Source organism: Ceratotherium simum, chromosome 7 (assembly GCF_057802395.1).
Source record: "Ceratotherium simum simum isolate JZ-2026a chromosome 7, ASM5780239v1, whole genome shotgun sequence".
In the NCBI taxonomy this organism is placed as follows: Eukaryota; Metazoa; Chordata; class Mammalia; order Perissodactyla; family Rhinocerotidae; genus Ceratotherium; species Ceratotherium simum.
The window spans coordinates 27,195,935-27,217,605 of record NC_141906.1 but is presented as its reverse complement, the minus strand read 5'-3'; the positions used below and the strand labels follow the sequence as shown (position 1 = coordinate 27,217,605).

General features: G+C 36.9%; 2 protein-coding genes across 2 annotated transcripts; one reads left to right on the top strand and one right to left on the bottom strand.

Moving 5' to 3' along the window:
- The first annotated feature begins 6,248 nt into the window (after positions 1 to 6,248).
- LOC101398611 (olfactory receptor 51A7) lies at positions 6,249 to 7,202 on the top strand. The gene has a single exon (XM_004433915.3). It carries the CDS (start codon positions 6,249 to 6,251, stop codon positions 7,200 to 7,202), a length of 954 nt encoding a protein of 317 aa, XP_004433972.2.
- Positions 7,203 to 19,943: 12,741 nt separating this feature from the next.
- OR51G2 (olfactory receptor family 51 subfamily G member 2) lies at positions 19,944 to 20,885 on the bottom strand. Its single transcript, XM_004443882.2, has one exon. It carries the CDS (start codon positions 20,883 to 20,885, stop codon positions 19,944 to 19,946), a length of 942 nt encoding a protein of 313 aa, XP_004443939.2.
- Positions 20,886 to 21,671: the final 786 nt, after the last annotated feature.

The window sequence follows — 21,671 nt, the reverse complement described above, 5'->3', positions numbered from 1 at the left end:
TTTTTTAACACCTTTTGTAAGGTGCTCTTTCTTGCCAATTGCCACGGCACTGCTCAGAGAGCCTATCATATTTTTTATATTCGTCCGTTAAGGGACTTGAGTTGTGTCAAATTTTTGGATATTATTCCTAGAGTTGCTATGAATGTTCACGCAGAAGTAATTGTGTACACAGTAATTGCGTTCATTTTTTTTTAGTAGATACCTCAAAATTGTATTTTGAGTGTAAATGTTGTGTGACATAGTAAGTCGATATTTAACTTGCTTGATATATTTTGCAGTTCTGCATTTAGGTTTATAAAACATAGTTGAAAGAAATTAGTTTTCTAGTTTTCCTTTTACCAGTATCTATTGTCTTTATTTGTCATTTGTTGTGTGTCTTGTGTTAAATTTCCTTTGTATGATATTAAGATGATTTCTTCTTTGATTTTATATTTGCCTCATAAATCATTTTTCTTCCTTTTTTTAAATTCTTTCCATGTACTTTTATTTTAATGTATCTTTTGCAAACAGCATATTACTAGATTTTTTTTTAGTCCCATAACTACCTCTCTGTCTTTCAATTGGGGAGTTTAATCCATTTATATTTACCATAGTTATTTCTTTATTTAGAATTCTTTTTGCCATTTTGTTTCATATCTTCTATTTTATTTATTGTGCTTTCTTTTATTTTCTAATATTTGCTTGCCTTTATTTGAATAGCTAAAATCATACTCTGCTCTTTAAAAATTGTTTATTTTTTATTCTTATAGACATTCCACTTAAATTCAGATCCAAATTCAAGTTTATTTTTCCTCATTGATTTGTTGTTACTATTTACATTTTCCCTAACAAGTCCTGTAAGATGCCAATCCAGAATTAGGTCTTAACATTTTGGTTCAGAGTTACTTCTTCGTGCTGTTGTTGAGATTTATTGATTGCCACGAATCTAGACAATAACCATCTGTGGCTTGAGTCAAGTGCAGGAAACTAATTTGTTTGTTTCATTAACCAGTTAAGGTTGGTGGCTTTTCTAAGCAATATTGATCACTTACTTTTCAGCCTTTTTTAATGAACTGGTTGCATATAATTTGAATCCTCTGAAAGCAGAAACTGTTATAAGAATTTGAGAGCAAGTTGATTATTTAGTAGATGAGCCCCCAAAATCAGGGGAGTGGAATAGTCATACAGTAAAAGGAAAGTAGCCAATAAATGTTGTGTTATCAAGCAAGTGACCACTGAGTCTTACTTTTTCTGGGTAACTCTAGGAGCCATTTTAGAACATGTGTCTCAAAGTTATCCCTCCTAAGGGGTGAGGAAGCTGGGATACTTATAGATTTACATGTATTAGTCCGTGGTTTAGAGCTGTTTCAGGTGCATTTCAGTTCTCAAGTACTTTTGAAACGCTGTTTATAGACAGAGATACCAGGAAGGCCCTAACTCCCAGAGATGCAGATATTGGCAGCTGGAAGTCAGGCTGCCTAGTAATAAAATGCTAAGTCACAAGAAGATAGGGTGGGCACCAAAAATATCCTCTAGAATGGCACATTCTGACTTTTAAGGTCAGTTTGGTTCAGATGCCTTCATCTCACGTGGAGAATGTTTAATTTCATTTATCAGATAGTAGTTGATGATCTTCTCCAAACATGGAACCCAGCAATCAGTAGGCTTCTCTCTGATCAGTGTTTTGAATTTCTGTTCCTTTTCTTATTCAAAGATGTGTATCTTGCATTTGAGCCTGTTTGTGTCTTTTTTTGTTGTATTTCTTTTGAATTTTATCAATTATCATTCTGTTTATTATTAATGTACAACCTGATTGCATTATTTAGACCAAACTTTCTCTTTTTAAGTAAAGACTATTTTTTAAATACCTAAAACAAATATATATTATATTATATAATTATGTTACATGTTATATATGTATATATCTTCTTTTTACTTAAATTATCATCAAATTTTCATACTGCTTCATAGCCTTGAGTAACTATTATTTAATTTAGAAATTAAACCACTATATGACTTGTCTAAAAATTAGAAATATATAAATGAAGCACAAATGATAACCTTCAAATAGCTTCTAGTAAATGCAATATATAATGTAGAAAGCATGTAATTTCGGGATACTTGGTTGGAAATCTAACCAGGATATGTCTATTTCAACGTTCATCTAATGATATTTGCCAAAAAATGGATCAAAGAAATAAATGGAATAACTCGTAAACCATTATAGTTTGTGAAACACTTTCATAAATATTTGATATCTGTGTATTATTATCTCCATTTTGTGGATGATTAAACCAAGGCAAAGAAAGTAAAATGGTGTGGTCTCAGATTGGGACTAAACTTTTTTTTTTTGGTGAGGAAGATCAGCCCTAAGCTAACATCCATCCCAATCCTCCTCTTTTTGCTGAGGAAGACTGGCCCTGGCTGACATCTGTGCCCATCTTACTCCACTTTATATGGGACGCCGCCACAGCATGGCCAGAGAAGCGGTGCGTCTGTGTGCGCCTGGGATCCGAACCCGGGCCGCCAGCAGTGGAGCGCGTGCACTTAACTGCTGTGCCATGCGGCCAGCCCCAGGACTAAAATATTTTGATTACAAATAATCTATTCTTTTAACTAATATTGCCCAATCTATATGAATACCACATATTAAGCTTTCTCTATCGAGGTCATTTCCAGTGTTTACCTCTCACTTGAGCAGTTTCCTAATTGTTTTGCCTCACAATTTGTCTCTAGCTCCTGTTGGGGTTCCTGGGTACCAAGGAGTTAATGTACTAGGCCCAACCTTTTCTGCATAAGTTACTAGGGAATCCCAGAGAGTAGGATGTTTTTCTATTCCTCTCAAGGGTCTAAGTTCCTGAGGGAAATAGAAGTAGGTACATCTAGATAAAGTGGAGGTCAAAGTGGAGAATTCTTGCTCTTATCTTTCAGGGACATATGAAGCATCCAGTTTTGGTAAGTGCAAGTAGTTAAAAATCCCTTTGGAAACCTAAAGTTAGGGCTTTGTTAAACAGTTTATATCTGAAGAAATGACTACGGGGAGGAAGAGGAAGTGGCTCCTGTGTGTGTGTGTTTGTGTGAGTGTGTGTGTGTGTTAATGGAGTGCAAATGGGATTGCATCATCCAAAGGTTAAAACTGATTTTATTGACTCTGAATAGTAGTAGAATCCCATTTACTTGATAATATGGCAAATAATGCTGCAAATAAAAGTAAGCCTTATTGTCAATGGAAAAAATTAAAAAAAAAAATCCCCTTTGGCCAGTCTGGGACTTGATGTGTGGAAGGAATTGGTTATAGGGAATTTTTTTTTAAATCATTATTAGTAGCTGGTATTTACTGATTATCCTCATTATGTTAAAGACTATATAAGACTGTCTAAAATAACTTTTTAGATAGATACTGTTGTTTTCAACATTTATCAGAAGAATAAATATTTGCTTGGAGATCTAAGCATCTCACCCAAATTCACACAGATGGTAGTGTGCCAAGCTGACATTTACACCTAGATGCTTTTGTGTCAGAATTGAGGGCTGATTTCTTGCCTTAAAGAATGGAAATTCTAAGAGGTCTGGACAATGTTTAATCTGATGATTATCCTCCTTGAGATACTCTTTCTTTGGCACCCACTATATCCCACTATCCTAGTTTTTCCCTGATCTCTGGATATTCTTGTGCAAGACACTCTCAACAATCTTGCTGCTCCTCAGGGTTCTATCTGAGAGTTAAATTTAGTATTTTATACATTTTTGTTGAGTAATCCCATCTACTATCATGATATCAGACACCAACTATGGTGTCAATATTTCTGAATTGACAGCTCTGTTGAGCTATTTCTCCTAAAGTTCAGACTCTGTGTACAAAAGCATACACTGTGTAAGAACAATTTTACCATTAAAAATGTAGGTGAGTGGAGTGAGCACAAATATACCCTGGTTACTATTACAGAAAATTGAGAGGCGGCACTAAGAAATGATTCTATGTGTCTTACATTTTTTCCACTCATTTTCCTTCTTTGCACATTTGCTAAGAGCCTTTTTATGTTCCAGAAACTCTGTTGATGACAGATATGTGAAGATAAATAAAATCTCATCTATGTCTTTCAGTATTTAGCAGTCAGTGTATATGGTGGTGGTGGGGTTGAGTTGGGTAGGAATACATGAAAATAGGACATTATAAAACAGTGTAGAAACTACCATAATATAAGATGCACAAAAGAAATATTCCCCAAAAAATTAAGTCAATATCACTCAGCCAAAGAGGAAAAGAAAAGGAATAAGAGTTAAATGTTTTTGGAAATGAAAACTTTTCTATGACTCCTGAGGAGGAGGGATCAGGAGAAAATTTGCTAAGTAGACACAGTCTGACAGATCACGTACAGAATGATTTTCATGGCATTAGAAAATCTACTACCATCTCCAATATATGCTTTCTCTTGGCTTGGCATTAGGCTTGCTGCCATGGTGGGAGATAAATAAGATATGTCAAACTCTTTAAAGGCTCCCAGTCTAGCAGATGTGGCTGCACTTACAAGCTGACAAAACAGATCTGTGTAGATAGTATTCAGAAAATATCAAATATATTGGTCCAGGGCTGCTTGTTATTTTTATGTTTTTCTTAGTTATCCTCTAAAGAATCCCAAAATACAACATCAATTCACAATCAAGCTTTAATTTAGAGGAGCCCAACAATTTTTAGTGTCCCCTATATTTTCCATGGAAGAGTCATAGTTTTTCTTCTATTGCAATTTGAACTTAAAAAAAATTCTGGAATCAGGTTAAAATTTCATGTAAACTCTAGCCTTCCATCGGTTCGCCCTTCATTTTTGTGTTTTTTCCATTTTTTTTTCAATTGAAATTATTAATTTAATAATTTTCATTTATTTATGCATTCATCAGGCTTACTAAATATAGATGGGAATTATGATGGATATCTTAGATATGTGTATCTCTCCAGTAATTTATGTCAATTATTCAACACTGGGATATCTTAAAGCTCACAAAATTCATAATAAGTTGCAAGATTGTATATTTTACCTTTGAAAATATAATTTGTGAACTCTCTAATAGAAACTCTAACAGTAAAATCAGGGTTTAGTTTAGTATGTAGGTGAATTTAAAATTTTTACATTACAAAGAGAAATTGAGTGATTTGGATTTTTTTCATTTAGAATTTCTTTGACTAATTGAGTCAGAGAGATAAAATATAAGATAATTTGATCAAGAGAGATAAGATGAACATGCATATGATACTACTGCATGGCTTCAACACTTTCCCTTGAAATAAAGAAATGATAACCTGGAAATGTGGCCCATAGGTGCCTGATCTAGGAACTATCACATTCCGTGTAGGACTACAAATATCAAAACAATAAAGATACATAACTCCCAAGAGTGTATCTATGCTCCATTTCTCCACCTTCTTCTTTTGGAAGCCATTATATAATCAATATTAATATTTTATAGATGCTTGTTCTTGAGTTATTGAGCTCAGATTGATTTTTTTTAATAATTTTGTTTATTTTTCCCCCAAAGCCCCAGTGGATAGTTGTATGTCACAGCTGCACATACCTCTAGTTGCTGTATGTGGGACGCAGCCTCAGCATGGCCGGACAAGCGGTGTGTCGGTGCGCGCCCGGGATCCCAACCCGGGCCGCCAGTAGCGGAGCGTGCGCACTTAACCGCTAAGCCATGGGGCCGGCCCTAGATTGATGTTTATACTCATGTATAAAATGTAGATAGTAAGTACCTACCTCATAAGTTTAAGGCTTAAATTAGTTTATAAATTTACTTTCTAGTATTTATTATTTAACATAGTGTAGATGTTTTCAGGGGTCTCTGATTATTTTCTTAGCCTATTATTTTTAAACTTCCTTCTGTGAAGTTCAGGGATCTTGTTATGAAGCCAACCAGAAGGACTACAGAAGATGGTGTGGAAGAGTAGTGGGAAAGATTCTGAGTGCCTATCACCGACTCAATCAAAGAAGCTCTGCTTTGATATCATTTTCATATTTGGCTAAAAATGTTGGAAAACTATCACCTTAGGATAAATTGTTGTGAGTGAAATTCCGATGTTGGAGGACATGAATATGTTCAAGGACTTTTGATAAGTGTGGAAAATTACATTTTATTAATATTACACTAAATATGCTTCTGAGCATAGTATACAAAAGAACTGCTTATCCCCACAACATTGAATTTTATCCAAAAGTGTGACTGTTTTTGTTTATGTGATTTCAGATCTAGCTAAAGAGCTCATATTCTCACTCACTATGTCTGTGCTCAATAACTCTGAGGTCCAACTTTTTCTTCTGATTGGAATCCCAGGACTGGAACATGCCCACATCCGGATCTCCATTCCTATTTGCCTCATGTACCTGGTTGCCATTATGGGCAACAGCACCATTCTCTTTATCATAAAAACAGAGCCGTCACTTCACGAGCCCATGTATTATTTCCTTGCCATGTTGGCCATCTCTGACCTGGGCCTGTCCTTCTCCTCCCTTCCTACCATGCTGAGAATCTTCTTGTTCAATACCACGGAGATTTCACCGAATGCCTGCTTTGCTCAAGAATTCTTCATCCATGGGTTCACTGTCATGGATTCCTCAGTGCTTCTGGTTATGTCTTTGGATCGTTTTCTTGCAATTCACTATCCCCTGAGATATAGTTCTCTCCTCACCAGCAACAGAGTTGCAAAAATGGGACTGACCTTAGCCATCAAGAGCATTCTCTTAGTGCTTCCATTCCCCTTCACTCTAAAGAGATTAAAATATTGTCAGAAGAATCTCCTTTCTCACTCATACTGTCTTCATCAGGATACCATGAAGCTGGCCTGCTCTGACAACAAAATCAATGTTATCTATGGCTTCTTTGTTGCTCTCTGTACTATGCTGGACTTGGCATTAATTGTTCTGTCTTATATGCTGATCGTGAAGACGGTACTCAGCATTGCATCTCTGGCAGAGCGGCTCAAGGCCCTCAATACCTGTGTCTCCCACATCTGTGCTGTGCTCATTTTCTATGTTCCCATCATTGCCCTGGCTGTCATGCACCGCTTTGCCAAGTACAAAAGCCCCCTTGTTGTGATCCTTATTGCAGATACATTCTTGTTGTTGCCGCCCCTAATGAACCCCATTGTGTATTGTGTAAAGACTCGACAAATCCGGGAGAAGGTCTTGGGGAAGTTGTTTAACATATGTAGGAGACAAGAACTTGAATATTGAGGTAATAAATTATCAGCCAGTAAGTATTTATTGGTACCTACTATGTGTTCAGTGCCACAGAAGTCACTATCTAGTGGAGGTCTGGGAGGAGAGTTAAAAGCTGTGCAGTACAGGATTTGTAATAAAATTGAGAATGCAATATTAAACAGGAAAGATGAAATAATCAGGTGATATATGACACAATTCACAGAGTTTAATTAACATTTTAAGATTAGTTAATAACAAGACACTATGTAATGGAGCAGTTGGATTTGAGTCAGCCCTTAAAGAATGGATAAAATTTGAACAAATTATTATTAAAGTTCATTTATTAAATTTATATATGATACAACGTATACTCACTATACTATCAAAGAGAAGTAAACTAGCAGAGCACATAGCAGCTATGAAGGATGTTAGCCTGGCTGGAATAGAGTATAATTTGGCAAATATTGAGGGATAATTTTGAATGGTATGAATGAACCAGATTTTGGACTACCTAGAAAGCCTTAAAAAGTCTAAATTCAGGAGGTACTGGAGAGAAAATTTAATCTCTACAGCAAACACCTAACTTGATAAATCAAATTTTAAGAATAGCATGTCTGATAACATGAGCAAGATGGACTGAATTTGAGAGATGAATAAGGGAGATCAACAGCAGACTGTTGCAATGATTCCACTCTGAAGTGATGATTCTGGGAATGGGCAGAGAGAGAGAATTACATCATTTTTTAGGTTTTTTGTTTTTGTAAAATAAACATAATTTATAGGAAATTCACAAATTCCACTAAGCAACTAATGTACAGACATACATGGCTGAATATTCAAACACAGACATCCTGAAGAGAGTTTGAAATAGGAGGCTGGTATGCTGCTTATCTGTCTTGACTAGAAAAGTATCATTGTCCTCATTTGCAAGACAGTAATACCTTGGGTGTAGACATGGAAGTAAATATATATTTTAAAGAAAGATCGGTCATCCTCCCTTACTAAGCTATCTCTAATACTGTTTTTCACCCATCGATTCCCACTGAAGCTATCTTAGTTCAGGTTTAAATCTTCCCTGGATTATCCTGTCATTCTGTACATTGATATTAGCTGTTTGGAAGATCTTTTTAAAATATAAGTGTAACCACATTGAAAACCCTTCAATAGCTGTCCCATAAGTTACAAGATAATGGCAAGGCTCTGTAAATGCACCAAGGCCTTCCATCATTCAATACTTGTTTTTCTCTACTGCTTCATCTGTTAATACTCTGCCTTGCACTTCAACAGTGCAATATAAATACATCAGACTGTTACCTACACTTAAATCTTTGCTTATGGTATGTGTTATGTGTGACATGCTGTATTAGTTTTCTATTGCTGCATAACAAATTATCATAAACTTAATGTATTAAAACAATACATATTTATTATCATACAATTCTGTAGGTTAGAGTTCTGACAGAGGTCTTACTGGACTAAAATCAAGTTGTTAGCAAGCCTGAATTCCTTACTGGAGGCACTAGAGGAAAATCTGTTTCCTTGACTTTTCCAGCTTCTGAGGCCACTGGCATTTCCTGACTCATGGCTTCCATCCTCTTTATTCAAAGCCAGCCACATTACATCTCCTTGTGTCTTTCTCCCTTAGTCACATCTCCTTCTGACCATAGCCAAGAAAGATTCTCTACTCTTAAGGATTTGTTTAATTAGATTGGATCCGGCTGGATAATCTAGGATAATTTCCTTATCTCAAGGTCACTGAGCTTAATTACATTTGCAAAGTATCTTTTACCATGTAAGGTAATATATTCACAAATTTCAGGGATTAAGACATTGAAATCTTTATTGGGGGATGTTATTCTGCCTAAGACAAATCCTTGTTTTTTAAATCTTCTTTCTCACATTTAACTCTGCAGCAGGATCCAGTTTAAATAAATTTCCTCTATTAATACTTTGCTGACACCATATGGTTCCAAGTATAATAAGTTTACATCTGAATTCTGTTCCCTTTCACAGTGTACTGATTTATACAACATAATTTCAGCAATCATTAGCTTTTGATTGTTTAAATGTTGTTTGCTTTTGTCAAATTGTAAATCCCGTGATCTACGTATGTCTGTACGTCTTATGTATTTTTGCATTTGTATTGCTTAACACATACTTGGACAAAGAAAGTCTCAATATTTGTTGATCGGTTTGTGAATTCATGAGTGACTGTCACTGAATAAAAGTACTGCTCACTTACTAAGTTGAAAAACTTGAGCATCTCTGTGGGTGAAGGCCTGAAATTATACTATGTTAATCACCTCAGATTAGAGCCATGTGATCACTCCCTCAAGCAACTCCTTTCCTACTGTTACAATCATGCCAAGCCTAAAGTAAAGGCTGCAGTGTCTGCCAGGACTTTGCTAAAGCCAAGAGAACTTACCTCCTGTATTAATTCTCCCTAATCAAATCTATTCTTACACTAGTGTTCCCTCCCTCACTTTATTTTTCATATCCAAACTGACAAAGTCCTAGATAAGTTTTTTTTTTCCCAACCACCTATCAATGTTTTTTCTGTTTTCTCCATCTTTCTGCCACAATCCTCATCCAAATCATCATCTTTCCATGCAAGAACTTTTTTATAGTTTCCTGAGTTGGCCCTTTGCTTCAAAATCACCCTCCAATTTATTCTCCACTTTGCAGCCAGAGTGACCTTTAGTAAAAGTAAAACAGGTTGTGTTATCCACTCACTTAAGGCACCCTTATTCTTTCCTACTATGATTGGGGTAAAGAACAACATCCCTGGACTGGAAGAAACCTCATGATCTGGCTGCTGCATCCTTTTCTGCCTTATCTCAGGCTCAGGGTCTGAAAACAGCTAGACGTCTTTCACTGTAGACATGAGAACTCAGGTCAGAATAAACAGATAATAGCCAGAGCCAAGGACTCTTACAAGAGGGAAGGAGCCTTAGAATTCATTGATTATAAGCTCTTATTTGCAGGTAAAGGAACCAGAGCCCAGAAAAATGCAGTGACTTTCTTGAGGTCACACAAGTGATATCTGAAATAGTCAAAAAATGGAGCTCAGAGAGTTTCCATATATTCATATATTTTGACTCTTAACATCAGCCTATTAATGTAGATATTATTATAAGCCCCAAAAAAGTCTGAGACAAAAATCCAATGTGCAAAAGGAAAGGAGAAATTGGAAGAAAGGAGAACTTTTCCTGGGTCAGAGAAAGTGTCAGTCTTACACTTGTTTTCTAGGCCTCCCCAAAGTGAGGGCTTTGTGGGATTGGTCTTGGGTACGGCAGCTGGAAGAAGTGAAGCCATGAATAATAAAATAAGGAGGTGTTGGGATTTCACCCTCATTTTCATTTGTAGTAAGATTGGTAGGAGAAAGTAAAATCTTAGATGGATAAACTTAGTGCTCTGGAGAGACAAGGTCATACAACTGAGAAGCAAATATATGGCATACGCTTAATTGACAATGTACTATTTGTTCCATACTTTATCAAATGTATTATCCCACAGTATCTCATTTAATACTTATGATAATTATTTGAAACAGATAAAACTTACATCTAAAATTTACAGCTTAGAGAAACTGTAGTTCCTAAAATTGCAGACTTGAGGACTGCACTCAGCTCTTTTGGAGGCCACTGCCTTTGTTCTGAAGACTTATGTTAAATTGTCTTTCAAGATGTAAAGAAAAAAGAACAAATGAAAGAAATTGGCTTTTTTGGGGAATGCTGATAGGCCAGAAGTGCAAACTGGTGGTCCATAGGGCAAAGCTTGATGGATAATGCTTTATTTGATCCATATAACTGTGGATTGTTAAAAAATTGAATTAGGTTCCAACCTTTAAAAATCATAAAATTGTACATAAGAATCTGGATTTTTATTTCCTTTTCAAAAATCAGGACATCTAGTAATATCAGTCCAGCATTCTGGAGCTGAGTAGTCATGCCCTTTATGATAGAGTTTGCCACAGATTATACCCCACCACTTCCTATTTGCCTTCTACTGTGTTGCATCATTTGTTTACCATACTGAATAGCCTCTGTAGGAATTTGAGTTTATCACTCCAGTTCTCAACTTTCTTTGAGAGAGGTAAAGTGACTGAGTTGTCTTGCCCTACTATAGGTTTAATATAGCATCCAAGGTCATAAATTCATTTCTATACCATGCCCTTCTCTTCTAACCTCTAGGCCCATAGATACAAATGCCTCATTGACTCCACTTTTTAATGAGAATAATAATAACGATAATATCTCACAATTATCGATTATTTATTAAGTACCATATATTGTACCAAATGCTTTACACAATATATGGTCCCTTTTTGCATTTATTCCTCATATTAACCTATTAGGAGGTATTATTATTTACCCGCATTTGACAGATGAGAAAGCAGGAGCTTACAGGGATCAAAAGCTTTTTTGGGACACACAACTAATAAATGATGTGATCTGGCTTCAACTCAGGTTGACCTATTCCTCAGCCTGTTCTTAACCACTACAGAGTGTCTGTGTTACATAGGCATTTGGAGTTCAATATCTTCAAAATGCGGTTAATTAGTTCCTACCTTTAAGCCTGTACCTTATGAAGTATTCTTTATCTCATTAGGTAGAACTCTCATACTTAATACTTCAAAGCTCAAACCAGAGAATAACTTTCATTCATCCCTTCCTGTTACTCAGTCCACACGTTCAATAAATAGCCAATTCATGAAAGTTTCAAGTCGTGAAATTTCTTTCTTCTAAATGCTTCGTGATGCTCTTCACTTTTCTTGCTGATTCTACCATGGCACTTGTCATGATAATTTCTTGTCTGGATTTGTGTAACAGCTTCCTACTTGCTCTTCCTTTATCAACTCTTCTCACCACTTCCCTAATCCATTCTCTATATTATAACCAGATTGAACATTTTCAAATGCAAATGTGATTATGTTACTTCCCTAGGTAAATATTTCATTGGCATCCCCTTACCCTAAAGGTACAGCTTCTGTCCTTTGGCTTGGCCTATACAACTTATCCGTTAGCTCAATGCCTAACTCACAGACAAGTTTTCTGCCACACTTTTTATTCTTTCTGCTACCACTATCTGGAGCTTATTTCAATTCTATAAATTGCTGTACAGGCATACCTCAAAGATATCATGGATTCAGTTCCAGACCACCACAATAATGCTAATATCACAATGAAATGAGTCACATTAATTTTTTTGGTTTCCCAATGAATACAAAATTATGTTTACACTATACAGTAGTCTATTAAGTGTGCAACAGCATTATGTCTAAAAAATAATGTGCATACCTTAATTAAAAATATTTTATTGCTATAAAATGCCAGAAATCATATAAACCTTCAGCAAGTCAAAGTCTTTTTCTGGTGGAGAGTCTTGCCTTGGTGTTGATGGCTGCTGACTGACCAGGGTGGTATTTGCTGAAGGTTGGGGAGGCTGTGTCCATTTCTCCAAATAAGACAACAGTGAAGTTTGCTGCATTGATTGACTCTTCCTTTCACAAACGATTTCTCCATAGCATGCAATGCTGTTTGATAGCGTTTTACCCACAGTAGAACTTCTTTTGAAATTGGAGTCACTCCTGTCAAACCTTATCACTGCTTTATTAACTAAGTTGATGTTGTCAAAATTGACTTACTGGAGCCTTTTTAAAATAGAGTCAAAACTGCCTTTCCAGAGGAACTGCTTTGCTGTTTTGAACCTTGGACTGGGACAAAACTTTGGACTGGGCCAAAACAGCAATTGTTTTACAAACAATTGAGAAATCAACAGGAGAATGGGCATTTTTATCACAAAGACAGGATTGTGGACTTTCTGAAGATACAATCAATACTCAATCAATGTTTAGCCAAGACTAACTCTCTGTATCCAACTCCAATTATTTTTTTTTATTGAGGTAACATTGGTTTATAACATTATATAAATTTTAGGTGTATATCATTAAGTTTGATTTCTGTTTAAACTGCATCATCTTCACCACCCAAAGTCTAATTACCATCCATTCAACTTCAATTAAAATTCTTTGTATTACAACTTTCCTTCTTTGCCATTAAAAGCCCCTGACTTTTACTCCCTAGTGGGACTATTGGGGTTTCTACCTAAATCTGTGCTCCCCAAATTGCAATCCTTGAGACCCCAAATAAACTTTTTGCCTCTCTTGCAGTTTATGCCTCTTATTTGCTGACAACGTAATATTCTAAATCCTTTACTGTCATTTCAACAATCTTCACAGCATCTTCACCAGAGTAGATTCTATTTCAAGAAACCACTTTTTTTGCTCATCCACAAGAAACAACTCTTCATCTGTTAAAGTTTCATCATGAGATCACAGCAATTCAGTCACATCTTCAGCCTCTATTTCTAGTTCTAGTTCTCTTTCTATTTCCACTATATCTGCAGTTACTTCCTCCACTGAAGTCTTGAACCCCTCAAAGTCATCCATGAGAGTTGGAATCAACTTCTTCCAAACTCCTGTTAATGTTGATGTTTTGACATCATCCCATGAATCATGAATGTTCTTAATGGCATCTATAATTGTGAGTCCTTTCCAGAAGGTTTTCAATTTGCTTTGCCTAAATCCATCAGATGAATCACTATCTATGGCAGCCATAGCCTTACAAAATGTATTTCTTAAATAATAAGACTTGAAAGTTGAAATTACTCCTTGATCCATGGGCTGCAGAGAGGATGTTGTGTTAGCAGGCATGAAAACAACATTAATCTCATTGTACATCTCCAGCAGAGCTCTTGGGTGATCAGGTGCCTTGTGAATGAGTGGTGATATTTTGAAAGGAATCTTTTTTTCTGAGCATTAGGTTTCAACAGTGGGCTTAAAATATTCAGTAAACTGTTTAATATTTTAAAATTCATCTGTTTAAAATATTGTAAACGGATGCACTGTCATTCAGGCTTTGTTATTCTATTTATAGGGCACAGACAGAATAGATTTAGCATCATCTTGAAGGGCTCTAGGATTTTTGGAATGGTAAATGAGCACTGGTTTCTACTTAAAGTCACCAGCTGCATTAGCCCCTAACAAGAGAACCAGCCTTGCCTTTGCAGCTTTGAAGCCAGGCATTGACTTCTCCTCTCGATTTATGAAAGTTGTAGATGGCATCTTCTTCCAATATAAGACTGTTTCATCTACACTGAAAATCTGTTGTTTGGTTTAGCCACCTTCAATAACTATTTTTTTTTTTTTGGGATATAAATATTCTTTTATTTTCTCTGACAAAAGAGAATAGTTTGACGGAAATATTGAAGTATACTTAGTAGGATTCCATCTTTAATTTGTAGCTTCATTTCTTCAGAATTTATTGTAAGTTCCTTTTTTTTTTTTAATTTTTTGTTTATTGCGGTAACGTTGGTTTATAACATTGTAAAAATTTCAGGTGTACATCATTGTACTTCTATTTCTGCATGGACTACATCATCTGATAAGGGCTTAATCTCCAAAATATATAAAGAACTCATGCATCTCAACAACAAAAAAACTACCAACCCAATTAAAAAATGGGCAAAAGACCTGAACAGACATTTCTCCAAAGAAGATATACAGATGGCCAACAGACACATGAAAAGATGTTCAAAATCACTAACTATCAGGGAAATGCAAATCAAAACTACAATGAGATATCACCTCACGCCCGTCAGAATGGCTATAATTAACAAGACAGGAAACAACATGTGTTGGAGAGGATGTGGAGAGAAGGGAACTCTCATACACTGCTGGTGGGAGTGCAAACTGGTGCAGCCACTATGGAAAACAGTATGGAGATTCCTCAAAAAATCAACGATAGAACTACCATATGATCCAGCTATTCCACTGTTGGGTATTTATCCAAAGAACTTGAAAACACCAATTTGTAAAGGTACATGCACCCCTGTGTTCATTGCAGCCTTATTCACGATAGCCAAGACTTGGAAGCAACCTAAGTGCCCATCAAGGGACGAATCAATAACTATTTTAGCTAGATCTTCTGGATAACTTGCTACAGCTTCTACATCAGCACTTGCTGTTTCATTTTGCACTATTATGTTATGGAGATGGCTTCTTTCCTTAAACCTCATGAACTAATATCTGTTAGCTTCAAACTTCCTCACCTCGCTCAGCATTCAGAGAATTGAAGAGAATTAGTACCTTGCTCTGGATTAGGTTTTGGCTAAAGGGAACGTTGTGGCTGGTTTGATCTTCTATGTGGACCACTAAAACCTTCTCCATATCAGCAATAAGGCTGTTTTAGTTCCTTATCATCGAACTTGTTAGATAACTAACTTTGTTCGGCCTATCTCGGCTTTTGACATGCCTCCCTCCCTAAGCTTAATCATTTCTAGCTTTTGATTTAAAGTGAGAGAAATGCGACTCTTCCTTTCACTTGAACAATTAGAGGCTATTATATCGTTATTAATTGGCCTAATTTCAATATCTATTTGGCCTAATTTCATCCAATATCATTATTTCTACCTTCAAAACATAATCCCTTACCTCTACTTCCATTATCAACTTCTGTTCCAAATCAGCATCCTGTCTTACCTGTATTATAGAAATTATATTATTATTATTATATATAACAATTATATTATTACATTATTATTACCATGAACTCCTAGTTGGACTCCCTGCTGAAGATCACTCCTAAAGAGGGATCGTGTTAAATACAAAGCATATTATGTTATAGTCCTGCTCACAATTCTCCAATGACTTCCCATGTTATTCTGAATTGAAATTCCAAATCTCTATTAACAGCTTACATGAAATGGTCACCACTACCTTTCTTTCTTCTTTTTGTACTGTGTTCTCCTTTGTCACAGTGCCAGACACAGTGACATTCTTAACACACGTTAAACACGCCAGACATTTCCCTGTTTGGGACATTTGCATATGTTCTTCTCTATATATGGAATCCTTTTCCAAGATATCCTTGTGCTGCTTCCTCACTTCCTTGAAATATCACCTTCTCAGTGAAGCTTTTCTTGACCATCGAAAATTATAACCTTTCTGAACACAGCTTATACACTTTCCTACTTTAATTTTTCTCCATAGCATTTTTCACCATCTAACAGACTATGCCTTTTATTTACTTCTCGTGTTTTTTGCTTGCCTACACCTACTAATATCTAAGGCTGCTATGAACAGTGTTTTTTTCTGTTCTGTTTACTGCTCTATTCCTAAAACCAAGAACATTGCCTGGTAAAGTAGGTGCTCAATAGATATTGGTTGAATGACTTAGTAAATCTACAGTCACTGTATTCCGATCCCTGTGTAGTACTGGTTGCCTCTCAATACAGCCTCCTCCCCTCACTCCACCACTTGGGTACTTCTCAAGAAGAATTATTTATAGTTTCTAAACAAATAATGGTCTTTGCCATTTCTTGACTCTTTCACAAAACACTTGCTTTATTTAGAAAGCTATTTTTTTCCTCATTTTCCCCTGGATAACTCCAACTGACTTTCAGGACTCAATTTGTAGATAATTCTAAACAGTAAATTATTTCAGATACTCCCACTAGACTATAAACTGCTTGAGGGTGGGAAATGTATCTTGTTCACCAGTTTATTCCCAGTAACTTTCACAAAAGTCGATCATTAAGTGTTGAATAATGATTAAATGAATGAATAAATAAATGAGATTAGTCCCATATTCCGTGCATAAATGCTGTTATCCGTGCTTGACTGCAGCCCATAGCCTGTTACAATTCTGGCTTCTCTTTTTAAAGACTCAGCAGGGGAGTTTGGGCCTCAGGATTCTCATGGGAAGGTACAACTCATCCTCTCCCTGTTCCCGCCAGTTCTGGGTTATATGCTGTGAAGTTTAACAATTATGATCTTAGATACAGAGGGCTTGATCTTAGATCCCTCAGACCACTTCTAACTACTTCTCATGGTCATGACTGGTCAGTTATGTTTCTACTTGCTAAATCAAGGAATCTTTTCTCTTCTGACAGTGATCTTGAAACATCAGCTTTGCCAAGCACTCTTTTATTCTATCGTTAATATCAAATGATTACTTGCTAATTTTCCATCAATTAATGTAGCTTTTTGCTCTCTTAACTCTAACCACCCTGGTTCTTTTGCTGTTTCTAGAATATTCAAGTTTATTTTTACCTCAGGCCCTTAATACTTGTTCTGCCTTTTTAGAATGTTCTTCCTTTAAATCTTTTCATATATCACTCCATCACATAATTTAGAATTTTGCTTGAAAATTTCCTGCTTATAGAGATCTTCTCTGCTCACACCTCTCTCCATCACTCTCCATCCATTACTTTTCCTTCGGAGCAGTTAGCATTGTCTGAAATGGTTAATCATTTACTTTTCTGTTTTTTTTTCTCTCCCACAAAGATGTAAGTCAAAAGCACAGTCTTTTCTTATTCCTTTGCCCACTATATTTCTAGAATGTAGACTCTGCCTGGAAAACAGCACACTCAACAACTATTAATGAATGAGGGAATACTCCTCCATCCACACATTTTTGCCCATCTAATTGCTGCTTGTTCTTTAAGACTCAGCTAAGACAATCCTTCTGGAAAATTTTCCACGGTTCTACTATCCCTCAGGGCTATTTCAGAGCTGTCTCTTTTACTTATCACACATGCTCCATGATATGCTTTACTTTGTGTTATTAGGTTTTATTTTAGGAATGAAAGTAATTAAAATTTACTAAGCGTGTTACAAAATTTACTTAGCATATTATGAAAAACATGCTAAGAATTTTCTTTGAAACTTTCATATATATCATATATTTAAATTGTGTAGAAATCTTTGTGGAATAGATATTACTAGATTCATTTTAATAGAAAATTGATCTCATCTAAGTGAAATAATTTTCTTAAATCACAGTTATAAAGTAGAACTTTCCAAACCTGACTCCAAGTATAGTATACTTTCTAGTGTATCACAATAACTCTTACATTCCTTATAAGATATAAGAGAACATGGCTCCCATATGGGGACTGAAATTGCAAGTACACAGCATATGTATAGATTCCAGTTGTTGAGTTGTATGCGTGCTTTGGAATTTGCAGTGGCTTTATGATTTTTCTGATGTTTTATGTGTTCACAGACACATGAGATGTAAACCACCCATGACACTCACACAAAATATTCTATTTTATACTATTTTCTGTGCGTAAGAAATCTTGGATATTCCGCATGATGACATCCAACGTTCACATGTACCCATCGTTGCAGAAACAGCTTTTTCATGCCAGACAGGATGAGCTACCGGCAGGAGGTGGTGGCGTGACCTGTCAAGGGTTAAATATCAAGTGTGCTAGATACCTTGGATGAGACCAACCTCAAGAGAGAACTGCATCTATATAAGCCTCATAGTAGAGAATTTTGTCTTTGGCCCTCTGCCACTCCATTTCTGGATCCTGCACTAAAATTGTGCAGGAGCATGATATCCTCATGCTTCCCTCTAGATGTTCAAAACTCTCCTTGGCATCTTACCCAGGCCTACTTTCCTCACAGATACCTCCAAGCCAAAATTACAAATACTATATTGACATGTATTACTCAAAAGATAATTTTTTATCTGGAACGATGTGGGTGTACAGTTGTAATGCACCGAGAGGAGAGGATAAGAAATTATCTCTTCTTGGTTCATTGGCTTATGACCTTTCTGATTTGGTCAGTGTCTCCACTTCTTTCCACTTATTCCCCATACCGTCATATTCTCCACTCTTCCCTGATATACTAGGGAACAACAATGACAACACAACAACTTCAGATGTTTCCCTAAATACATTGTCCTCTCTCTCTCCTCTGCCTCAGCTTTGCACATGCTGTTCTTTAAGACTGGACCATAATTTTCTGGTTTGACTGACTAACTCCTATATGTCCTTTAAGGCTGGTTACTGCGTCAACTCAGTGAAATCCTTCTTGACACTCTATCCCCCCAGCTGGAGGAAGATATCTCTCTTTTTTTTCCTGTATAAACTTCTTTTTACTTTGAGCAACATGATCAACATAAAACATAAGGCTGTATGACAAACCATCCCAAAATTTAGTGTATTAAAAAAACAAACAAACATTTATTTAGCTTACAAATCTTCAATTTGGGCTGGGTTCAGAGTAGGATTGATTATCTGTTTCACTGGTTGCCAGCTGGAGAAGCAAGAAGGATGGGTGTTGGAATAATCTGCAGATTTCTTCACTCACTTGTAGTTAATAATGATCCAGCTAGGGCTGAGACCTTAGCTAAGTCTATCCGCTGGAACATCTACATGTGGCCTCTACATGTGGTCTGGGCTTCCTCTCAGTATGGTGGCTGGGTTTGAAAAGCAAGCATTAAGTGAGATATACAGAGATATAGAAGAATATAGAAATAGAAATAGAAAAAGAGGGAGAGAACGAGGGCATCAAAGAAAAACATATGGCCTTTCATGACTGAGCCTTGGAAGTTTTACAGGGTCACATCCACAGTGTTCAATTGATTGAGGCAGTTACAAAGTCCTCTCCAGTTACAACAGGAGAAGAAATAGACTCCATCTCTTGATGGAAGAGTGACAAGTTTCTGGAAAAGAATGTGGGATTAGAAATATTTCTGTGGCCATTTTTGGAAAATACCATCTGCTACATACTACTGTATTGTATTTTCCCCCCACCAGAAGGAGAGTTCCGGGAGAGCTCTGACTTCTTGTTTATCCCTGTATATATTTTAGTAAATAATAACAGTCTCCTCCATTTCTGGCACATTAGATATCATGAAGGATAGAGGAATAAGGGTCTATTTAAGGAAATAGTACCTCCTAGATTAGAGCCTGCTAGCGACAAAAGGCATGGATCACACGATCTCGGATCTGTTTCGTCTTCACACTGTAGATGATGGGGTTCATTAGAGGAGGGAATAGAAGATACACAAAGCCCATGATCACCTGCACCAGATGAGATGCCTGCTTCCCAAAGCGGTGGATAACGGACAAACCAATCATGGGAGTGTAGAAGAGGAGCACAGCACAGATGTGGGAAACACAGGTGTTAAGAGCTTTGAGTCTCTCAGCTCTAGATGCAATGGACAGCACGGTATGCAGGATCAGAGCATAGGAGAAGAGAATGAGCAGTGAGTCTATACCTACTGTGGAAACAATGACAAACATGCCATAGATGCTGTTGGCTTTGATGTCTACACAGGCCAATTTCATCACTTCCTGGTGGAGACAATAGGGATGTGAGAGGACTGGGGAGCCACAATAGGGGAATCTATTAAGCATAAAAGGCAATGGGAAAATGAATGCTACACTACGGCCCAGGGAAGCCAGGCCAATCTTGCCAATGACTGTGTTGGTGAGAATGGAAGCATAGTGCAAGGGGCGGCAAATGGCCATAAAGCGGTCAAAGGCCATAGACAGTAGCACAGAAGACTCCAGGAATGACAAGCAATGAATGAAAAAGAGCTGGGCAAAACAGGTGTCATGACCAATATCTCGTGCCCCAATCCAAAAGATGCCTAGCACTGTAGGGAGAGTGCAAAGAGACAGACCCAGGTCAGTCACAGCCAGCATGGACAGGAAGAGGTACATAGGCTCATGGAGCGAAGGATCTGTTTTAATGATAAAAAGAATTATGCAGTTGCCCAGGATGGAAACCAGGTACATGAAGCACAATGGGATGGAAATCCAGATGTGCGTGTGCTCCAGTCCAGGAATGCCACTCAGCAGGAAGGTGGAGGAAATGCTGCTGCTGTTTTCCAGGGGTCCCAATGTCATTGTGTGTGGATGGAAAGGGTGAGTTGGATTCCTCGCAAATTCCTGAAATGAATTGAGAAAAAGCTAGTGATTGCACCCAGGAAGAAAAAAAAAAAAAAAAAAGATTAGAATCAAGTGGACCTAGAACTCTATAGCTCCTCCAGAGTGATTTCCTTCTGGTCCCTGGTTCAGTCTCAACATTTTTAGAGAAATTTTTCTTTGAAATTATTTCTCCTTGCTCCTTCAAGCTAAGAGGTGAGAGCATCTTCATTGTTCTTGTTGGTTATGCTTAACTTTGCCTATCCCTTACGAGAAGACCTTTAATTAAACACTCCTCACATGCCTCTTTTCTACCAGGACTGTCACTAACCTTCCAACTTTTCTTCCAACTTCTCTTCCTTCCCTTTCTCTTACCTTACATCCCTTGCTATTCCTCTTTCATCTTCTTTCCTTCATTTCTTTCTTTCTTTGTCACCTTCTCCTCGGGTCTCCTTGCTATAGAAGCCTAGCTTGATCCAGATAGGTCATAAATGCTACTCAGCTCACAGAATTCTATAGAGAATTGGAGAGTTCATGAACGGCTGCATGTAAAATTATTCTTGGCTGTTGGAATAAGAAATCAAAGCCCTGATCCTCACATCAGTCCGTAACTTGCATTCTCTAGAAGTCTAGGAATTCGATTGCTGTGAACCTAGGTGGGAGAAAAGACTGAAGCACCATCAACCATGGTCACACCCCCAATCACAAGGCAGATTCCATGAGAGTCTTCAGGACAAAATGCAATGATGCTCATAGGGCTCATTTCTA

Bases quoted from the DNA above. Each gene is read 5' to 3' on its own strand.
- LOC101398611 (XM_004433915.3), top strand. From the start codon at position 6,249: ATGTCTGTGCTCAATAACTCTGAGGTCCAACTTTTTCTTCTGATTGGA.
- OR51G2 (XM_004443882.2), bottom strand. From the start codon at position 20,885: ATGACATTGGGACCCCTGGAAAACAGCAGCAGCATTTCCTCCACCTTC.